Below are 19267 nucleotides of genomic sequence, written 5' to 3'. Positions count from 1 at the left end.
AATTATAAGATTATTTGGTAAACAACTATCAGGCCATACAACACAAATTAGGCCAACATAAATAAACATAATAATTACAATATCATAACACGGTCGACGAAGACCCAAATGAAGTTGAACATGACAACAAACACGACGATCCCGGTGAAGGTACTAGTACTTCTGCTGTAAATAAAGATTCCCGAAAATATCGCACTGTTTGGGAAAAGCTGCTGACTGTGAGAGGACATTTTCTATTCAAAATCAAATATTGACCCCAAACAGGAACCGTCTCAATCACGAACAGTGTGACAAACTTATAAGAATAAAAATGCATGGCAAGGGTTTGGCACACCATAACTTTAAATCCTCACTTGAAAGGTGGCACAAGAAAAAGAGAAGACTCTTGAAATCAAGATCTAAATATTCTAGTCAATTAACCTAAACTTATATGTCTAGATCAGCTAATTATAGGCTGCCATTATTAACATAAACAATGTTGAAAGCTCTAGTCTCTCAGTTTTATTCAGTATTTAATACAAAGAAAGATATGGTGTTTATCTGTTTAATTTGATTTTGATACTATCTCTATGATGGTACATGTTGTTACTTGCACATTGTTGTATTGTACTGTATTGTTTGATGATTGATATGTTTATTTTAAGTTTCATCATGTTATGATGTCTTTTCTAAATAATAAAAGTTAGTCTGGTCATATGTTGTTCAGTTGAGTTCTATACTATAGACAAGTAAGTTCATAGGTCACTCACATTTTTATTTCTAAATGATGTATCATGTATCATATGATGAACAAATACAATGTTAGTCTTTTTCACAAAAAACATATATATCAGCATGAACTAAGACCTAAATTATCATTGAATTTACAAAAGCAAAGAGACAATGCAAATTAAAATCACAAGGTAACTTAGGTTAATAGTACCTCTTTGCTGAAACATACATTTTTGGGGTTTTTTTTTTTTTTTTGGTTATAAATCAATGGCCCATTCATTTGACAACAAGGCCCATTAAATCTCAAAATGGCCCATTAAATATTGTTTTGGGGGGCCCTGGGCCCATACTGAAAAAATCCTTCCAGATCACTGTATGATGAACAAATACAATGTTAGTCTTTTTCACAAAAAACATATATATCAGCATGAACTAAGACCTAAATTATCATTGAATTTACAAAAGCAAAGAGACAATGCAAATTAAAATCACAAGGTAACTTAGGTTAATAGTACCTCTTTGCTGAAACATACATTTTTGGGGTTTTTTTTTTTTTTTTTGGTTATAAATCAATGGCCCATTAAATATTGTTTTGGGGGGCCCTGGGCCCATACTGAAAAAATCCTTCCAGATCACTGCCACAAAATAAAAGTTAAAATTTTAGAACTTATAAAAAAGGATACAAAAAGAAACCAAAGACCGAATACCAAATTATGGTCCATATGCAAATCCTATAAGAATTATACAATAATCTTATTTATAATTTCCCAATCAATGTCTTATAAAGCTTGCCACATTCTATCCAGTTAATGTTGAAATTTTTGTCGAAACATACACAATTTTACCAGTCATTTGCCAATGTCCAATAGAACTTCACAATGACAGATAAATGATTATTGTATAGGATATTTGGTTAGTGATTAATAATGTCAATGTGACTGGTCACAAAATTGAAAAAAAATAAATAAGATCTAATAAAGGTATCATCATGTTTCCAAACTAATCTGTGTGTTTTAAGAAGGATTTTTTTATAAAAAAATCACCAATATATTAGTTGTGCTTCTTCCAAGTAAGGAACCAAATTCATATTGAATGTGTATTGTCCCATGTGTATGTTATACATTTGTAGCTGCGCAATTATTTCCTAAACCGGACTACTGACATTTTTAGAATGAATTTTGTTTTCTTGGGCTTTGAAGTATTTATTATTTACATCAAAGAAATTATCTCCAATGTTAAAAGAGTTATCTTTAAATTAATAAATAAAAATGTTGTAATATTTGCAGATTTTAATTTTCATTCATGTATGACAAAGATAAACAATGGACAGTAATAAAAGAAAAGCACTGATTGAATGGGTATGTATAATTTTGATTTACCTTTAAATGAAATTTTTTTTTTGCTCATTGACATTGTCTCATCACTGGTAATATCATAACAACGTAAATTACTCTTTGATGCTTAATTGTTCATCACTCCATACACATATTTCAGTGTTCACGTCGAGTGGCTGCCCAGGCTGGTAAAATTGCTCTAGGTCTGTAAAAATCAGACCTACAGGCCAACAGAATCTAACTAAAATTTTTCAAAAATAGAGCTGGTAGATTTAGCAGTTCAGCGTGAAGACTGAATATTTTTTTTCCGTTGGCATTTCAAAGATTTTTTAGAGTTTGATTTCAGATTTTATTCTAAAAGCTACATTACCTTGTGACCATTTCTGTCTTAGACGTAAACCAGCATTGTGTTTTTAATATTGCACACATATATATATATATATCTTCCATCATCATTGATACTAATTTGTACAGATTTTATTTTCAGCATAAAAATTAAGTCAAGCTGCATAAGATCTTTACACAATACATTTATATAAAACTATATTCTTTGTTTTACTTTCAGGTTAATTCTTTAGTTCCAAGTAATTCTATCAGATCAGTTTTAGATTTACAAGATGGAAAAGCTTTTATACAACTTTTACAGCTATCGTAAGTACAAATGAAGTGATAATATAAAGAGTTTAGATAAAGTTTAACAAGGAAAGGCAATGATTTTAACTTTATAAACTACAACATATTTGTGAAAATCAGAAAAAATATCAAAACGTCATACTATATAGACTCTGCTTAAGAAATAATAACTGCTTTAATTTATAAAATATGTAAGAATGTGTAAGCCATGTCGCAAAATTTTTAACATGTGAATCAAGGGTTGAAATATATAGAAATTTTGGGGCTATGATACATCATGTCAGTTGCACACATATTAATTATGTTATTTTTTTGTAGCGATGAATGTTTAGTTCCTGAGGCACCACAGACTTCTCAACAAAGATTAGATTTGGTAAAACAGTATTTAGAAGGTACTTACTAGTATTATTTCTGCATGTACAAAGCGTTTTGATACTCACTATCTTCTCCAATTCAAAAAAGATGCACATAATGCAATATTTCCCTGATGTCCTTGACAAAACTGCTTGCAAGGGTAATTATGAAATTACAATTAATCCTTGCAGGAGCAATTTTCAAGTTATTCTGTAGGATGAAGAAACAAGCTAGATCATAAAATTCAGGTTAAGCTAATGAATGAATTCAATCATTATCTTCAACAAATTAACAAAATATATAATAAAACTTCATTGCAATATTCTGTATTGTAGGATTTTATTCAGTGTCACTACTGCCTGGAAGTTCTCTCCTAGACTTCAAGCTTATTGTTCAGGACAGTATTAGCAGAAAAGACAAAGAATGGGAACTTGGAAAGGTTTGTTGTAAATCAAAAACATGGTACCAGAATAGGGATAGGCGAGAATAAGAATAAAGTTTTAAAAATTTGCAGACTGACAATATTAATTTGTGCCTCAAAATACTAGTCTTGTGTTGTTTTTTTTACCCCTTTGTTAGTCAAGTGTGAATAATTGTAGTTCTTACCTTCATCAGAAGTTAAAAATTGAGCAAAATAAAAGAAACCCTAGTTTCTTAGAGCTATTTCAGGAAATACTATGTTGTTTGGGGGGGCATAGACTTTTCTCAAGCCACCCTTTAGGTGGAAAGCCTTTTTCATCCTTACATGATGACAGCATATATATTGTAAGATGAGATAAAATAAAGTATTGTTAAAACTCTGTTTTAGATATTATTAGCATTGTTAGAAGCATGTGTACTAGAGAAAAAGAACAATACATTTGTTACAACGGCAACAAGTCTTCCAGAACTAGTCCAGATGGAGATTATGCAGATGTTACAGCCAATGATCATCAATGCTCAGGACGTTGGTAGCCACTTGACCGAAGACTTTGCTGATATTTTAACTAAAACTACAGGTTTGTTTGGATTAGATGTATATTAATGTGTTTTATGCTTTTGTCATTTTGCTTGCTAGATGTGCAATGAATGTGTGTTTTTTGTACCTTCTTTCTTCTTTGTAGATTACTTTAACTTATAGTTGTTTCATATTTATAATATTAAAGTATAATTTGTTTGTAAAATTTGAAAGGGTTCTCAAAATTAAAACATACAAGATTCAGTTTTCATTTCTTGCATATGATTATATATTTATCTTTTGTAATATAGGTAAGTGATCAAGAAAATTCAATAAAAATTAAGAACAAATCGTGCACTGCTTTGGCTAATGCCAGTCAAACTAGCAGAATATTGCCTTGAAAATCAATATGAATGTATAGAAAAATAGGGCGAATAGATATGATTGCCAATAAGACAATTATTCACCAAAGTTTATAATTATGAGATTTAAAAGGGGATGGCTCTACCACAAGCAAATAATCGATGAATATAAATATGAGTACACAAAAGCAACAACAAACCTTGTAATTAATATGAAAATTCTGTGACAATTAGTTTTTTAGCCTTTTGAACTTGTCGTTAAGCTATAATGTAGTGCTTGCATGAAAACTTATAAATTGAAGATTTAGAAAAAGAATAATGATTTAAAAAGTGAGTTGACTATTTAAAGTTGTTATAAAATCAGAATCTACATTATGAATAATGTGTTGTCAAGTTTAAATATTTGATTAATAGCATAAAGTTAAATGAAAACTATCGGCACCTGTTTTCTGTTTGTGTAAAAAAAAAAGCTCACACACACAATTTGGAACAACATGCTGTTTATCATTTCACATTTGTATAAAAGACTTTTATTTTATTTTGGTAAAAAATGTAAAAACATACAGGTTTGGCCATTTATTTGAAGACCTTCAACACAAAAAAAACATAAAATCTAATAAGTATTAATTAATAACCTTGCACCCTCTCGGTACCTTGTTTTTCTGTTCTTAGACACCAATGCTCACCAAGATGCTGCTCTTTTCTTCCAACTAGTTACCCAAGGCAACATGAGTCGAGTAACATCAACACCAAATGTGGACCATTCTTTCAACTTTAGTAGATTTTCAAATCATGGTACTGGTTTGTTCTTTTACCTTCTTCACTTTTGCTTTTCTTTTGTATTTTTCACAGCATGCTGGTAAATATTGTGTAGAATGATTACCTGCAAGTTAATGTTATTTTAATATTTATTTTCAAGTTTTGTTGTTTGCTAACATAGTTGCTTACTAATATTTTCTGTTTTTAAGATGAGATACATGCTTAAAAAGGAAATGCTATTTGTTGAATACAATTGGCAGTAATTGATACAATTTTAAAAGTTATAAATTTTATGTATTTTCTATATCATGTAGATAAAGGGGACTTTTTTTACTATTTGAGTTTTCTTTGGATACCAACTGAATTTTAATAATGCTTAAAGTAATTTTGTATTAATTTTTTTTACACTTAGATTCTGCAGTGATTCAAGAATGTTCAGGGACCTTTCATTTTTGTAAAATTAACATAATATCTAAGTTCTACTCTGAGGCATCCCTTGTAATAATTCAATCAGTTTGACTGATGAAGATTTAAAAATATATATTTTATGTTGGGGAACATAATACACATATTAAATTATTTGTCAGTGCTAGTATTTAATGGATTTGGGATGTTTGGAAGGTCCTTCCAAAATCCCTCACACCCCAACACACTTTCCTGGAGTAATTTGCATATAATTCTTTGAGTTTTTGTGCATATAAAATTTTATTTTAATAATTGTGAATTTATAAAAAAATTTTAAAGTAATTGTGAATATAAAATTTTCCTTAATTGTGCATACTAATTTTTCTTTGAGTTATTGTGCATATGAAATTTTCTTTGAGTAATTGTGCATATTAATCTTCCTTTGACAATGTTTGAGTAATTGTGCATATAAATTTTTCTTTGAGTAATTATGAATTGAAATTTATATCTTTGAATTATTGTACATATAAATTTTTGAGTAATTGTACACATTTATATAAGTCTTTGAGTAATTTTGCAATTGTGGACATATGTCTGAAATAAAATTTCCTCCACTACCAACCTGCATTCATTTAAATGGGAATTCCCTCATTAGCTAGCATCTCAGATTGTGAGACTTTAATAATAAAAAAAAATGTCTTTCATGTAAAATAATAACAACTTCAGACATACATGTACATGTGTTTCTGACATTGTTATGAACCTGTAATGTCATTTGAATATTACTGTTATGAACCTGAAATGTCATTTGAAAATTTTTCAGTGGCTAGTCCTGTATCTCATCAACAGTTTAACACCAGTTTGTCATCAGAAATAGCCTCTCCTCTCAGAATGATGACCATAGCTAATTCACCATGTACACCACTGAGTGCATTGATGCAGTCGCCACAACTGGCACAGAAGGTAATGTACAAATCTATTGACTTTTATTTATAAGTTACATTAAATGGAAATTGAGATTATGAAAAGAGTTATTTGCAATTATTTGACTTTAATAGAAGGAAGATACAGAATTTGATGAAATAAGCTTGTGAACTTTACATTTTAGGTCAGGCACCATTTAGGTCAATTGAGGGTGATTATATATGATGCACTACGAAACTAAATATTTTCATTTGCAGGCTATAGCTGTTAGGCAGGACAAACTTGTGTCATATGTAGTAATTGAGTTATATATGTGTATATGCATTTCCATTTCAGGCACTTATTCGACAGAGAGAGAGGGAAATTAAAAAGCTTGAGTTGTCCCTACAGAATGAAAGACATCTTAGGACAGAGCTAGAATTTGACCTTCATGAAAAGGTTGAAAAGTTAAATGATAAAGGTACTGATTTTTTTATTATTTTTTGTTTATTATAATGTATCTCATGAATTGTAGCCTAGAAAGTATGATCCTAGTGACAACATCTTCATACATGTTTTTACATATTTTCATACAGTTTCTCTGGATTTTTTGTTTTTATTCTTTGGGTATTTTGATATATTTTAAAACACTTAATGATATGATTTGAATAATTTTGTTTATAATGCAGAATAGGTGGCTAAGTGGTGGCAAAACCCATGCAACATGATTAATGATGTTTTGTGTTTTCTATAGATAACAAAATAAAAGAATTTGAGAAAGTAGTGAAGCAACAGAGAAAAGTTCAAGACATGGTAGATGAAATAGATACACTAAGACAAGAAAAAGAGAAGAACGAAAAGGATCTCACAAGGTATTATTAACGCTCTTTCAACAATAAAAATAAAACCAGAAGTTACCATAAGGGCTGTTCCAGAAAATACTATGTTCCCCACAGGGAAGGCATTTTTTTTAAATATTATGTGGGTGGTTGTATTTGAAATACCAAAATGCAAAGAGAGTGCTGTTCTAATTAAATTTTATTTCTGTGGGTGGTGGGGGTTAAAAAAAAGTGCCGTCCCTGGGGGGACATAGTATTTTCTGGAACAGCCCTAAGTCAAAAAACCATAAGTCAAAAAGAAAAACATTAAAAAGACATTCCCCATTACAAAGCACTACTTAAAAAACTGGAGTTTGAGCAACATATACCCAACCAGAAAGGGGAAATAATCTCTTGCTATGGAAGGGTGAACAGCTCTGCTCCACTTATTGTACACATATCATGTTGATCATAGCAAGGAATAAAATAAATGATAAATTTAAGGAACAATTTTATTCAAATAAACAGCTGCCTTCATTATTTTTCAACTAAACTTAATATTATGAGATATACACTTCAGACTTTTAGATTTGGACATTTATCAAATTTCTTTACTTTTTTTTCCAGGGTTCAACAGAAAATGAATGAATTGCAGAACATCAAAGATCATTATGAGATTGTAGAACAAGAAAATAAACAGCTTACAGAAGAGTTTTCAAAAATGAGAACAGAGGTATGTTTGCACTGATAGATTTATGATGTGTGTATGTTTGAAGTCTGACCATATAAAATTTCTACTAGCTTACATAGTTTTCTCCCATTGTTTCAACTTGTTATTTGCATTTCTTTTTAGCGTTCAGTAGCTAAATAGTTTGTGGACACTGCACTGAAAGTTTAGTTGTGAAACAGATAACCTTTGTAGTTTCACTTTGTCAAAATATGTTCAGAGAACATTATATTTTGACAAATTAACATTATGAAGTAAAATTAGTTATATGGCAATTTGAACTCATATTTTTTTCCGTTGTGGGGTGCGTTATTTATTATTCAATAAAATTTGTATATTATCTGTAGGTTCAGACAATGGACAGTCTAAAGAAAAGCCATGAGGAATACAGAACTCAGTGTCATCTCAAGTCAGTAAGATTGTCAGAACTAGAAAGCTTGATTCAACACAAGAATAGCGAATTGGAAAGCAAAAACATAGAGATGTGTCATTCTGAGGAGAAAAACAGAAACTTGATAAGTCAAATTGACAGCTTGAAAAAAGATCAAGAAGAATTTGAAGAGCTACTAAGTTGCAGAGGTAAGTAATGTATTATACCATCACAACAAGTATTGAGAGATATATTATTATGTTCATTTGCTTGTATGATCTGTCTGTAACATATCTCAGTCATGGTTGATATTGTTATTTACTACTGATTATTACATTTTATTGTTACCAGTTAAAATCATATGGAAAAATGAGACTCTATTTAAATACTTGGTCGTAGATATATGGATGTTGTGGTAGAGTGCATTTGTTTTCGCAATTTTTGATACAATCATGCATAGGAAAATTAAGCTTTTCTTGAAAAAATCAAATTTTAAGGTTGATAAACAATTATTTAAATTTCCATACAAAACTAAAATGTATAGCTGTCTTCAATAATAATGTCTATATGTAAGAAAGAAAGTGGGTCCATGATTTTTATTTCTTTTCATTAATACAATAAATGATTGAGATAATCAGATTTCTTACAAGTCTTGTTTATTTAATCTGAAAATGTCCATTCTTCCAATAGGTGCTGTAAATGGTGAGAGTATGGGGGTAATCAGTGACAAGCGGATAAAGGAATTAGAAGATGAAATGGCACATATGAAGTCATCGTGGGTTGAATTGTCAGCTCATGAACAACTACAACAAAAACTAGATGCTGTTTCAGAAGCTAGAAATACATTTGAGGTTGGTATGCTCAATTAATTTGATCAGATTTAAAGCATCTTTCTTTACATTTCCAAACAATAGACAAATTTTCAGATACCAAATTCAAAATTCAATGTATGAAATAGATGCATATAAATTATACTGATGACACAGAAATGTGTACGTGCCAGCTGATCGTGCATTAACAATCTTTAGAAAATATTTTTTGGATTTAGATGAGTAAATTTATTGCAAGGGTTTATGTGCAATTCTTTGAAATTTATACTGCACTGGATTTTGTGCATTTTCTTGAGATTTCAGGGCTCACGCTACCAGGCGACTTGGGCGAAGAAGTCGCCTTCCCGACCGTCACTTCGCTTTCCCCGACCCCCAAAAGCGAAAACAAGTCGCCCTGTTCTTGACGACAGTCGCTTTCAGTCGCTTCCGTCATCGGACATTTTCAATTTTTACCAAGTTGATGAAACATCAATTTTTTACTGATAATTAAAGAAATTCAGACATAAACGATTCATTATCTTTAGAAAAAAGGTTGAAGCATTGTCTTCGCACTGTGTAGCAGGTTATTTGATAAAAATACAACTTTTTATCACTTCGTGCATAATTTTTTTCCAACTTGCGCAAGTTCCGGTGCTTGTTACTCGAAAAAGTATATCAACCTAAATTTCGGCGGCAAAATAAGTTTGTTACTTCATTTAAACGTGATAAAAGTTGCCTCCAGTAAATGTTTAATCCATTTATTGCATTAAAACCGTCATGTTCCTTTCCAAATAACTTGTCAAACATCGTTTATTTTTGTAAATTTTCTTGCATTCGTCCGCCATTGACCGATTTCTAAACTACGGATTTGAACCGGACCAGCTATGACCGAAATCCGTACTTTTACCATAATTACTACGGACGCACGGATGGAACAGCTGACAGAAGAATATTGATCCCAAAGGGAAAAATTACGCATTCCACACACATTAAGAGACTTTTGGTTACATCTAATTCATTGGTGTATATAATTCCCTATATTTTTTATGGATTGTTTCAAACTATTGATTAAAGTTGCTTAACTCTGAAACTATTATACTAATATCAATATATTATGGCCCAGCTTAATAACTTTTATATTTTTTTTTATGAGAAACACTGAATTTCATACACAAGATAATTTTTAATTAAATTGTAATTGATATATTACAATTTCTTTACATTTTTTAAAATAATTTTTTTTTTTTAGTGCTAGATATTTAGTTGGTAGGTTCTCACAGTAAAACTTAAACAACTTTTAATTTCAAATGTTAATTTAATTGTAATTTTTAACTCATATGAATTGAACAACATAAAAAGAACATTATTTACATATGGCCCTTTATACTATTGTAAAATCCAAACATTGTAGCGCACCGCGCGAATGAGCACTTCTCTTTCAAATCTCACCACTTCTCCCTATCAGTTTCAAAAAGAGAAGTCACTTCTCCCTATAATTCCTAAGTAGTGTGAGCCCTGGATTTATATAACATTTCATTATGAACTGAATTCTATTATATCCCAAAATAGCTCCAATGAAAAAAAGAATACACTCAAACTTTTTTACTATCTTCTTTGCAGGCAAAGTTCAGTGATGTTCATAAACAGTTTTTAGAAAAAGACAGTCGGGTAGACCAACTTCAGCTGGAAGTTTCTCAACTTAAATCTAGCATTGAAGTTCATCAAGAAAATCAGACTGAATTGGTAAAGAAAGTTAATGATGCAGAACAAGAGATTAACGTTCTTAGGCAGTCAGAAGCCAAACTTATTTCATCTGAGGAATCTGCCATAGCTGCCAGGAAAGCTGCTGAAGAACAAATCCTGACATTACAGAAAGATCAGTCACGGTTACAGACAGAGTTCAAGTTAACAGTACAGGTGAGGCAGCATACATGTAGCAGAGGAATAATTTGTCTTTATTTGATGACTTTCTGGGAGAAATAAATTAGACAAACATTTTGAACTAAAAATTTAAACTTTTCAACCCTAAAATTGTTTTTTGTTAGAAAAAAATGAGGCTTTTCAACATAGTCTTTGGGCACTTCTCTGTCTTTTCCTAATATTTTTCAACTTTTATTTGTTGTAACTTTCTTTTATTTTTTTTAAGAATGAGCTTCAGTCCATATTTTATCAGAAAATCACTTCATTATGTAGGAATATGAAAACATGTGAATAAATACCAGCATGACACACTCTCTACACTATCTGTCATTTTCATGAGGTATGCTGAAGGTAGAAAATGACACCAAGAGCATCTACAGAAAGGGATTAAACAAAATATCTGTAAACATTTTAGGTTACCTTTCCATAACGAGTTAAAATACATCTTATTACACTTCACTTTATTTTTTTGTAGGAGTTAGAGGGCACTAAACAAGCAAGTGAGAACAGACGTCAAACCATGGCAGCATCTATTGATGTGGCTTTGTCTGAAAAGAAAACTCTAGAACAACGCCTTCTGAAATCTAATCAAAAACTTGAGGAACAAGTCACAGAGCTAAAAGCAAAACTTCAGAAGGAACATGAAGAGTCGGCCAAGAGTGAGGAAGCACTGAAATCTAAAGTACAAGCCTTGCAATTGTCACTGAAGCAGACAGAAATTCTTTTAGAGAATGACCAATGGACAAAGGATAACACAATTACAGCAATGAGAGAGGAGCTTAAGGAAATTCAGGAGGAACTTACAGAAACAGAAAATAAACTTCAAATTGAAATTGCACAATTAACTGAAAATAAAAATAAACTAGAAGATCAAATCGCAGAACAGAAAGATTCATATGTGCAGAAAATTGATAATATTTCATCGGAACTACTCACTTTCAAAACAGCAGCTAGACAAAAAGAAAATGACATGTGTGATAAGTTGCAGAGCGTTAAAGATGAAAATATTGCTTTGAAAAATGAACTTGACAATTTGAAGGCAGCTAGTGAGAAATCAGTATCTACAATGGAACAAAAATATTGTAAATTTGAAAATAAGGCGAAAGATCAAGAAGAAAGCCTAAGGAAAGAACTTAAGGCTTTACAAGGTAAATATCAGTGGAGTCAACATGATCAAGAATCACTGACTGAAGAAATATCCGATTTAAAAGACTTGATTAAAGAAAAGTGCTTGGAAATTGAAAACTTGCAAAGTGAAATATTGAATCATAAACAATGCGAAAATGATTTGAAAGGTCAGGTGTCTCAGATAACAAATAGTAAAGAAAACTTACAAAAGCAGTTGGAAGAAATGAAAGAAAATATGAGTGTTGAACAAGAAAATCATGCTGAATTAGTGAATAAGATTTCACAGGAACATGAAACTGAGATTCAGAAATTAAGAAATTGTTTGTCGGCCAAAGAGGCAAGTAGTTTAGATACCCAGCAGAACATGGAAACATGCATGAATGAAATACAAACTTCACTAGAAAAAGAAATGGAGAGAGGAAAAGAGAAAGAGAGATTATGTCAAATTCAGATTGCTCAAACAAAAAATCAGCTGGCAGAATTACAAGGGAAATATGATAAGCAAACAGCAAGTCATAATACTATTCAAACCACATTAAATAATAAGCTAGAACAACAACGCATTACAACTGCTGTGTTAGAGGAAAAGCTTAATAAGGAAGTACAAAAAGGTCAAGCTGAATTGAGTAAAGTCACTGCCGAGTACAATGAATTGGACATGAAATATAGATCAGTGACTGATCATGAAAGAACACGTGACAGCAGAATGAAGGAATTACACCAGCAAATATCAGAGTTAGAAAGTCGGAAACGTGACTTGGAAAATTTAAGTGAGGAGAAGAACGAGAAGGTTGATGACCTCACTGGTCAGATTGTTCTGATTAAGAAGGTGGCCGAATCTAAACAGGCAGACAATGATAAACTCTGTTTGGAAAATAAAAATTTGAATGTGAAAGTAGAAGATTTGAATGAAAAGTTACTGAAGGAATGTAAAGAAAATGATGAGATGAGACACAAACATAAAGAGATTAATTGTCATGTTAATCAGTTGGAGAACCAATTATGTGAAGTCAATAATAAACTTGTAGACACTGAAAAAGTGCTTGAAGAAAAATCTTCATCTCTTAGTCGTGAGGTTGAAGCTGTATCTGAACGTGATGCAGAGATTTCTGATTTGAAAATTTCATTACAGAATACAGAGGAAGAAGTTCTATCCGCTAAAGAACAGGTTTCTGAACTAACTGAGGAGAACTCAGAATTAAACAAAAGTCTTGAAAATATGAACAATGAACTGAAAAATTTGCAAACTATTTTCAATAATAAAAAAATTGAATTGAATGAGAAGATTCAGACATTATTAGAATCTCATAAAAATGAAATTTTAGAATTGAAGGAATCAAGTGAGTCAGAAATTAAAGTGCTGAACTCTGAAATTGAAAAAATGAAATCTGATTTGCTTTCATGTGATACTGAAATTCTTAGACTTGAACAAGAAAACAGAGATCTGAAGTCATCGTTAGAACTATTGAAGGAAGAGCATTTGCAGGAATTAGAACAGATTCATAGCGAGAAAGAAACAGTTTTAAATGAATGTGAAACAAGATTGAAAGGAACAAATGAAAAATTATATAAAGAAAAGAATGAACTTATTGAAAGTCATAAAATGGAACTTCAGTCACTAAATTCAGAATTTTCAGAATCAAAACAGAAGTTTGAAAATACCATTGTGCAACTGAAAGAGCAATCCAAAAATGATTTAGAATCATTAAAATGTGAATTTAAACTTCAAGTTGAAAGAATGACCACTGAACTTAAACAAGAACATGAAAAAATGAGCAGTCTGAAAAAGGATTGTAAGGTCAAGGTCTCTGAAACGGAAAAATACTGGCAGTCACAACTAGAGCAGCTGCAAGAGGAGTATGCTCAAGCTAGTGATGAACAGAAACAGGAATATGATAGCCAAGTTCAGGAACAGGAAGTTAGGTACCAGTCTCAGTATGAGGCACTGGTACAAGAGAGGGAAATGATCTTGTCCAATCAAAAGATGGCATTTCAGGAAAGGGTGAATTACCTTGAAAATAGACTTACCCAAAGACAAACTGAGATTCAGACTTTGACGAAGGAAATGGATGAGGACAAAGGAAAGACAGAAACAGATTACAAACAGAAGCTTGCTAATATTGAATCTATATTGAAAAAAGAAATGTCAAATCAGAAAGACTTGATGAATGAATTAAAACAAAATAAGGAAAGGGTCAATGAGCTTCAGTCTGCTTTGCGGGAAAAAAGAACAAGCTATGAAACTTCCCTGAAAGCCAGTAAAAATGCCTGGGACTCCGACCTGGATAATCTTAGGGAAGAGTACAATGGAAAAATGTCAGAACTTGAAAGGGAGAAGAACAGACAAATAGAGGATGAGAAGCAAAGAAGAATAAACATGGAAGAATCTTGTCATCATCTGGAGGATAGAATGGAAACATCTTTACTTGAAAACAATAGCTTGAAACAACAGGTAATATTATTAACTCGATCTGTTTATCGTGTTCATAATGAAAGACATTTTCTATAGTCTTATTTTTGTTGAGCACTTTTTTAATCCATTCTGTCTTACAAATTAGATGCAAAAAGTGAAAGTTCATGCAAATAAGAACATAATTGAATCTACACAAAAAATACCACCACTTAACAACTGTGTATAATGAATCAAACAAACATGAAATATTTTAATAATCATGATTATGATTAATGTAAGATATTTTAGGGGCAATGAACAATTTAATTGTGTGACACAAAAATATTATTCTTTATCTTGCAGTTTCATTATATACTAAGAGTAACACATGACTAATCCACTGCATTTTAAATGTTTTTTATTTGCTGGGTTTTTTTATGCATATTTGAGCTCTATTTTATTATTGAAAAAAATATATAATATATTCCAGTTGGCTGCAGTTGAAGAAGAGAAAAATCAGCTTATCCTTGACTATGAAAAGACGTTAGATTTGAAAAACAATGACTTTTCCAATCAAGAACAGTTAAAAAAGAAAATAGAAATGTTTAAATCACAGGTAAAAATCTAATCCCAAAAATATGTTTATTGGTAGATTGTCAAATTAGTATACAATATAGTATAGTAGTATCAATAACCTAAGTAGTTTTCATCATGAACAAACTTGTATTTGTCATTGAAGAGCACCAAAATATTAAATTGTAAAACAAAAATGCTATATAGACGAAAAATGTTATTTAAGGATGCTTGCGGGTATAAGATTTTCAGAAAAAAATTAAACATTAATTTTTCATTACAAATTTTATTCATTACCTTAAGTAGCTGTTACTTTATCATATGGTACAAAAATCATTCCAAAAAATCAATTCGTGTTGGCCCCAGCGGACTTTTAAACTGTAGATGCCATTGAAAAAGCTTCAAATTATCTCCCTTTGGTGCAAAAATGCCATTTTTTGGCATAAAAATTGAAATATCTTTTTTAACTCATCGGTGACCTATATTTTTTATTATTGTTTTCGAATAAGCTGTACATAGACTAAATAATTGTAAAATTTTAGCGATTTCTGTAATTTAGTTATTTTTTTATTTCGATATTGCCGCTATTTCTCCTATTAGTTCAACAGAAAAAAAGGACATTAACAAAAATGCATGCTCCTTTCGAAGGCAGATTGTGAGCGTAAATGAACGGTGACCCCATTTTTTTATTTCATTTTTCTATTAAGTATAAGATAAAGTTCATTTATAGAAAAATATAGAGAAATCCTATATTAAATAAAAAAATTCATTTAGACCCGCGAGCCCCCTTAAGCAAGCCTCAAATTTGAATATTTCCAAATTTATTTATTCTTGGAACTACTACTTTTTTCATGTTTCATCTTGGATGCAGTGAACAATATTTCGAGCATATTCAGGACAATCTATTTGACAACATCTTTGTTTATAATGTTAAAATATCAAATTCATGCGTAGCAGTCAAAATGATGCAAGTTGCACTGATTACAATATTGTGTATTCAAATATTTCGTTTTAGGTCCAGAAGTTAGAAGTGGAAAAAAATTTCCATCGAGATCAATTAGACAAAAAGGTTAAAGAACTGAAAGAGGAACTTGAGTATAAGGAGGAACAGTGGTCTGAGGAAATGGAGAGTGTAAAGAAACAATACACAGAAGCTAACCAACAGAAAATACATGTATGTAAAATAGAACTTGTTCATTTTATACTTAAGATTAATTGTCTCACTTTATTGGTTAAGTAGTTGCAAAGACAAAAAAGGCTGTTGACTGATTAATGAATGTATGTAGATACAATGTAGAAAGGTAACATGACATAAATTAACATGTATTTACACTTTTTGTTGTTCTGAGTTTTCTCCCCTTGATTATTTGTAGGTCCAAAGTTTGATATAATCATGACCAATATTCACATTTCTTTTCCACTTGCCAAAAATGTAAAATGTATGTTGGTTTTCAGGTTGTGACCATTTCTCATTGTGTCAAATTTCATAATCTTCACAGCATTTGGTGCACACATTTGAAAATATCACCAAGAATACATTTTAATGCAAATGGTAATTATTGGACCACCATGCTTTATTGATGTTTTTGAATTCATGTCTGAAAAATTATTCTAAATAGATTTTTTTACGATGCAAACAATTTCTTATCTTTTCAGTCTGTGTTATCACAGGAAAAATGTCTATTTCTGTATTTTGAATTAATTATTTTTTTGTTATTTACACTCTAGCTTCAACAACAGATGAAAAACATTGGGGAGAACACTGATAAGAAAGACAAAACAATTGCACAGTACCAAAAATACTATGCCCAGAAGAAAGAAACCAATCTTCTTCTACAACAGGAGGTTAACATCAACAAAAAACTGGCCGATAACTTCAAAGAAAAAACGGAGAAACTGGAGGCAGAAATAAATAAGTTGAAAAACAACTACAAGGCAAAATCTGAAAAGATGGAAAAAGAATTAGAACAACTGAAAGTACTTATAGAGGAGCAGAAAAATAAGTTCTCTAAGACGGAGACTGAGGTGGCACCAGTGAAATCTCAACTCCAGGAAGAACTGAACAAAAATAAATCACTTCGTAAGAAGCAAAATTTTAGATTGTTAAGGATGTTCGCTACTTTTGTTTTTGATGTTGTGTCTTATATGGGGAATCCTTTATACATCTAGTGCCATTAAAAATAATACCAGCCATTCCCTACTTTTGTTTTTATAATTTTACCAAATATAGTTAAAAAAAAAAAACCATTTTGAAATCTAATAAATCCTTGTTATTATTTCATTCATTTTTAAAGGAAAAAAATTAAACATAGAAAACAAGAGAGTATCATATCCTGCCAAATTTTCAATTGCTTATATCTCGAAAACAAGGACAACAACATTGCATTTTTTTCTGCCATTTTTAGTTCCTTTATACTGTATAAGTTGCTTGTTGTTTTGAAACAGAGTAGCAAACATCCTTAAACAAAGTAGTTAATTAATATGATTTTAACAAACGGAATACATTTAATTTGAGGATATCAGCTGCATACAAAGATATATGACTGTGTATATATATTTATACATTCTTGTGCTTGGCTTTAATTGCCTCGATGTCTGAAAACTTTGTGTAAAAGTATACTGAGCAGTAGAAGTTAAAAAATGCAGATGTATTAAAAAAAAAAATCAAAAATATCAGAATTATAGTTTTGTATGCTAGGTGTGCTTTCGTATTCAAAAGACTTTATCAGTGACCCTTAAATACACATGACATAAAAGCAAGAACAGTACCAAGTTGCAGAGCAATGAGGGTTAAAAATAAAAAAAAATGACAGGAATGGAATTTCTTCTTTTTTATAGAAAATATCGTTACTCTGACGATTTATCCATTACACATTCATATATAAAAGTAGAAGGAAGCAACCTAAAGACAAAAAGCAAACCATTTATACCACATTAATTTTTTTTTATGTATAAAAGTTTCTTGCTTTCTTTAATCAAATAGTTACCTATTTGTGGATTACTGTTGTACTGATCTTATTTGTCACTTCATAGAAAACAAAGTAAAGACCTTGGAAGTTCAGTTAGATTATGCTGATAAACAGGTTAGAGAACTCCGTCACAAGTTAGATGATGCTGGCACAGTGTTTTTGGGAGATAATACAGAGTTCATGAAGTTAAAGAAAGAGTCAGATGTTAGCCTTATGGGTAAAATAACATTTATTTTATATATCTTTTTATATGAAGGTCAAAATTTAACTGATAATGAGTCAAAAGAAACATTGTATACTTTTTTCTTCAAAAAAATACATATTTCCCATTTGAAATAGGCTTTATATGCAGAATTTGTCAAAACCATCATATTAAGTTTCTACTAGAAGACAATTTTTCTATAATGTATATATGGTATTCATAAAAATAAAGAAATCTCCCAGTATATCATTCGTCGATTTCAGCTTTTAATAAAATTACATATTATCTTTTGATTCCAAGTTATATTGCTTGACCTTCAGGGCTACTTGAAGACAAAAAAAAGAGTTTTCTTTTATAATTTCTATGCCTTAATAGTGATAATGATAGTAATGTGTCATTTGTGTAAGTCTTATATTTTAAATATTTAGTATATAGAAAGGAAAGTAGAACAATGGTATAATTTTATCTTTTATAGAAACCAGTTTCCGTGATGATGGTGGTCCACTTACTCCTTATAACCTCCGATCATCAACTTCAAGAAAGTTCTCCCTGGAAAGAAACCCATCTCAGAGTTCGTTACAACATCTATGTAAAAGGTTTGTTATTCTGTTGCTTTGTATTTTATCATATGTTGGACCGAAATGAAGTTGGGGTATTATATGAAAATAAGAAGATTGGGTATGATTGCTAATGATACTTTCCATCATAGACCAAATGATGCAAACTTAGGTCATTGTATGGGCTTCAACAATAAGCAAAATCCATATTGTTTGATAAGGTACTAAAACAATTCAAATGAGAAAAACTGCAGCCTCAATAAAATCTTTGAAAAATTATCAGAGTAAGTTTGTACTGGTTGTCTGCATTAATTTGCACATGCTAAATTATCTTTGGAAAATACAAAGAAGGAAAATTATGAGAATTAGTGTGATAGAAAATAATTATTCATCTGATATCAATA

The 19267-nt window shown here is 30.7% G+C and overlaps 1 protein-coding gene across 4 annotated transcripts in view; it reads left to right on the top strand.

The window, feature by feature from the left end:
- The window catches only part of LOC139523663 (putative leucine-rich repeat-containing protein DDB_G0290503), a 32352-nt gene that overhangs the window by 6185 nt on the left and 6900 nt on the right, over positions 1-19267 (top strand). For 3 of the 4 annotated variants that reach the window (XM_071317850.1, XM_071317851.1, XM_071317849.1), the window contains exons 2-20: positions 1998-2069; positions 2611-2696; positions 2997-3070; positions 3368-3471; positions 3841-4030; positions 5004-5126; positions 6319-6458; positions 6756-6879; positions 7153-7270; positions 7844-7949; positions 8291-8522; positions 9004-9164; positions 10743-11039; positions 11518-14622; positions 15053-15178; positions 16151-16309; positions 16864-17215; positions 18169-18321; positions 18782-18902. In XM_071317850.1, coding sequence (XP_071173951.1) covers positions 2034-2069; positions 2611-2696; positions 2997-3070; positions 3368-3471; positions 3841-4030; positions 5004-5126; positions 6319-6458; positions 6756-6879; positions 7153-7270; positions 7844-7949; positions 8291-8522; positions 9004-9164; positions 10743-11039; positions 11518-14622; positions 15053-15178; positions 16151-16309; positions 16864-17215; positions 18169-18321; positions 18782-18902 — 5807 coding nt within the window. In that variant the 5' untranslated portion in view covers positions 1998-2033. The remainder of the gene's footprint in view (positions 1-1997; positions 2070-2610; positions 2697-2996; positions 3071-3367; positions 3472-3840; positions 4031-5003; positions 5127-6318; positions 6459-6755; positions 6880-7152; positions 7271-7843; positions 7950-8290; positions 8523-9003; positions 9165-10742; positions 11040-11517; positions 14623-15052; positions 15179-16150; positions 16310-16863; positions 17216-18168; positions 18322-18781; positions 18903-19267) is intronic. The other variant, XM_071317852.1, reaches the window with a different exon arrangement.

Source organism: Mytilus edulis, chromosome 5 (genome assembly GCF_963676685.1).
Source record: "Mytilus edulis chromosome 5, xbMytEdul2.2, whole genome shotgun sequence".
In the NCBI taxonomy this organism is placed as follows: Eukaryota; Metazoa; Mollusca; class Bivalvia; order Mytilida; family Mytilidae; genus Mytilus; species Mytilus edulis.
This window is presented reverse-complemented; position numbering and strand designations above follow the sequence as displayed.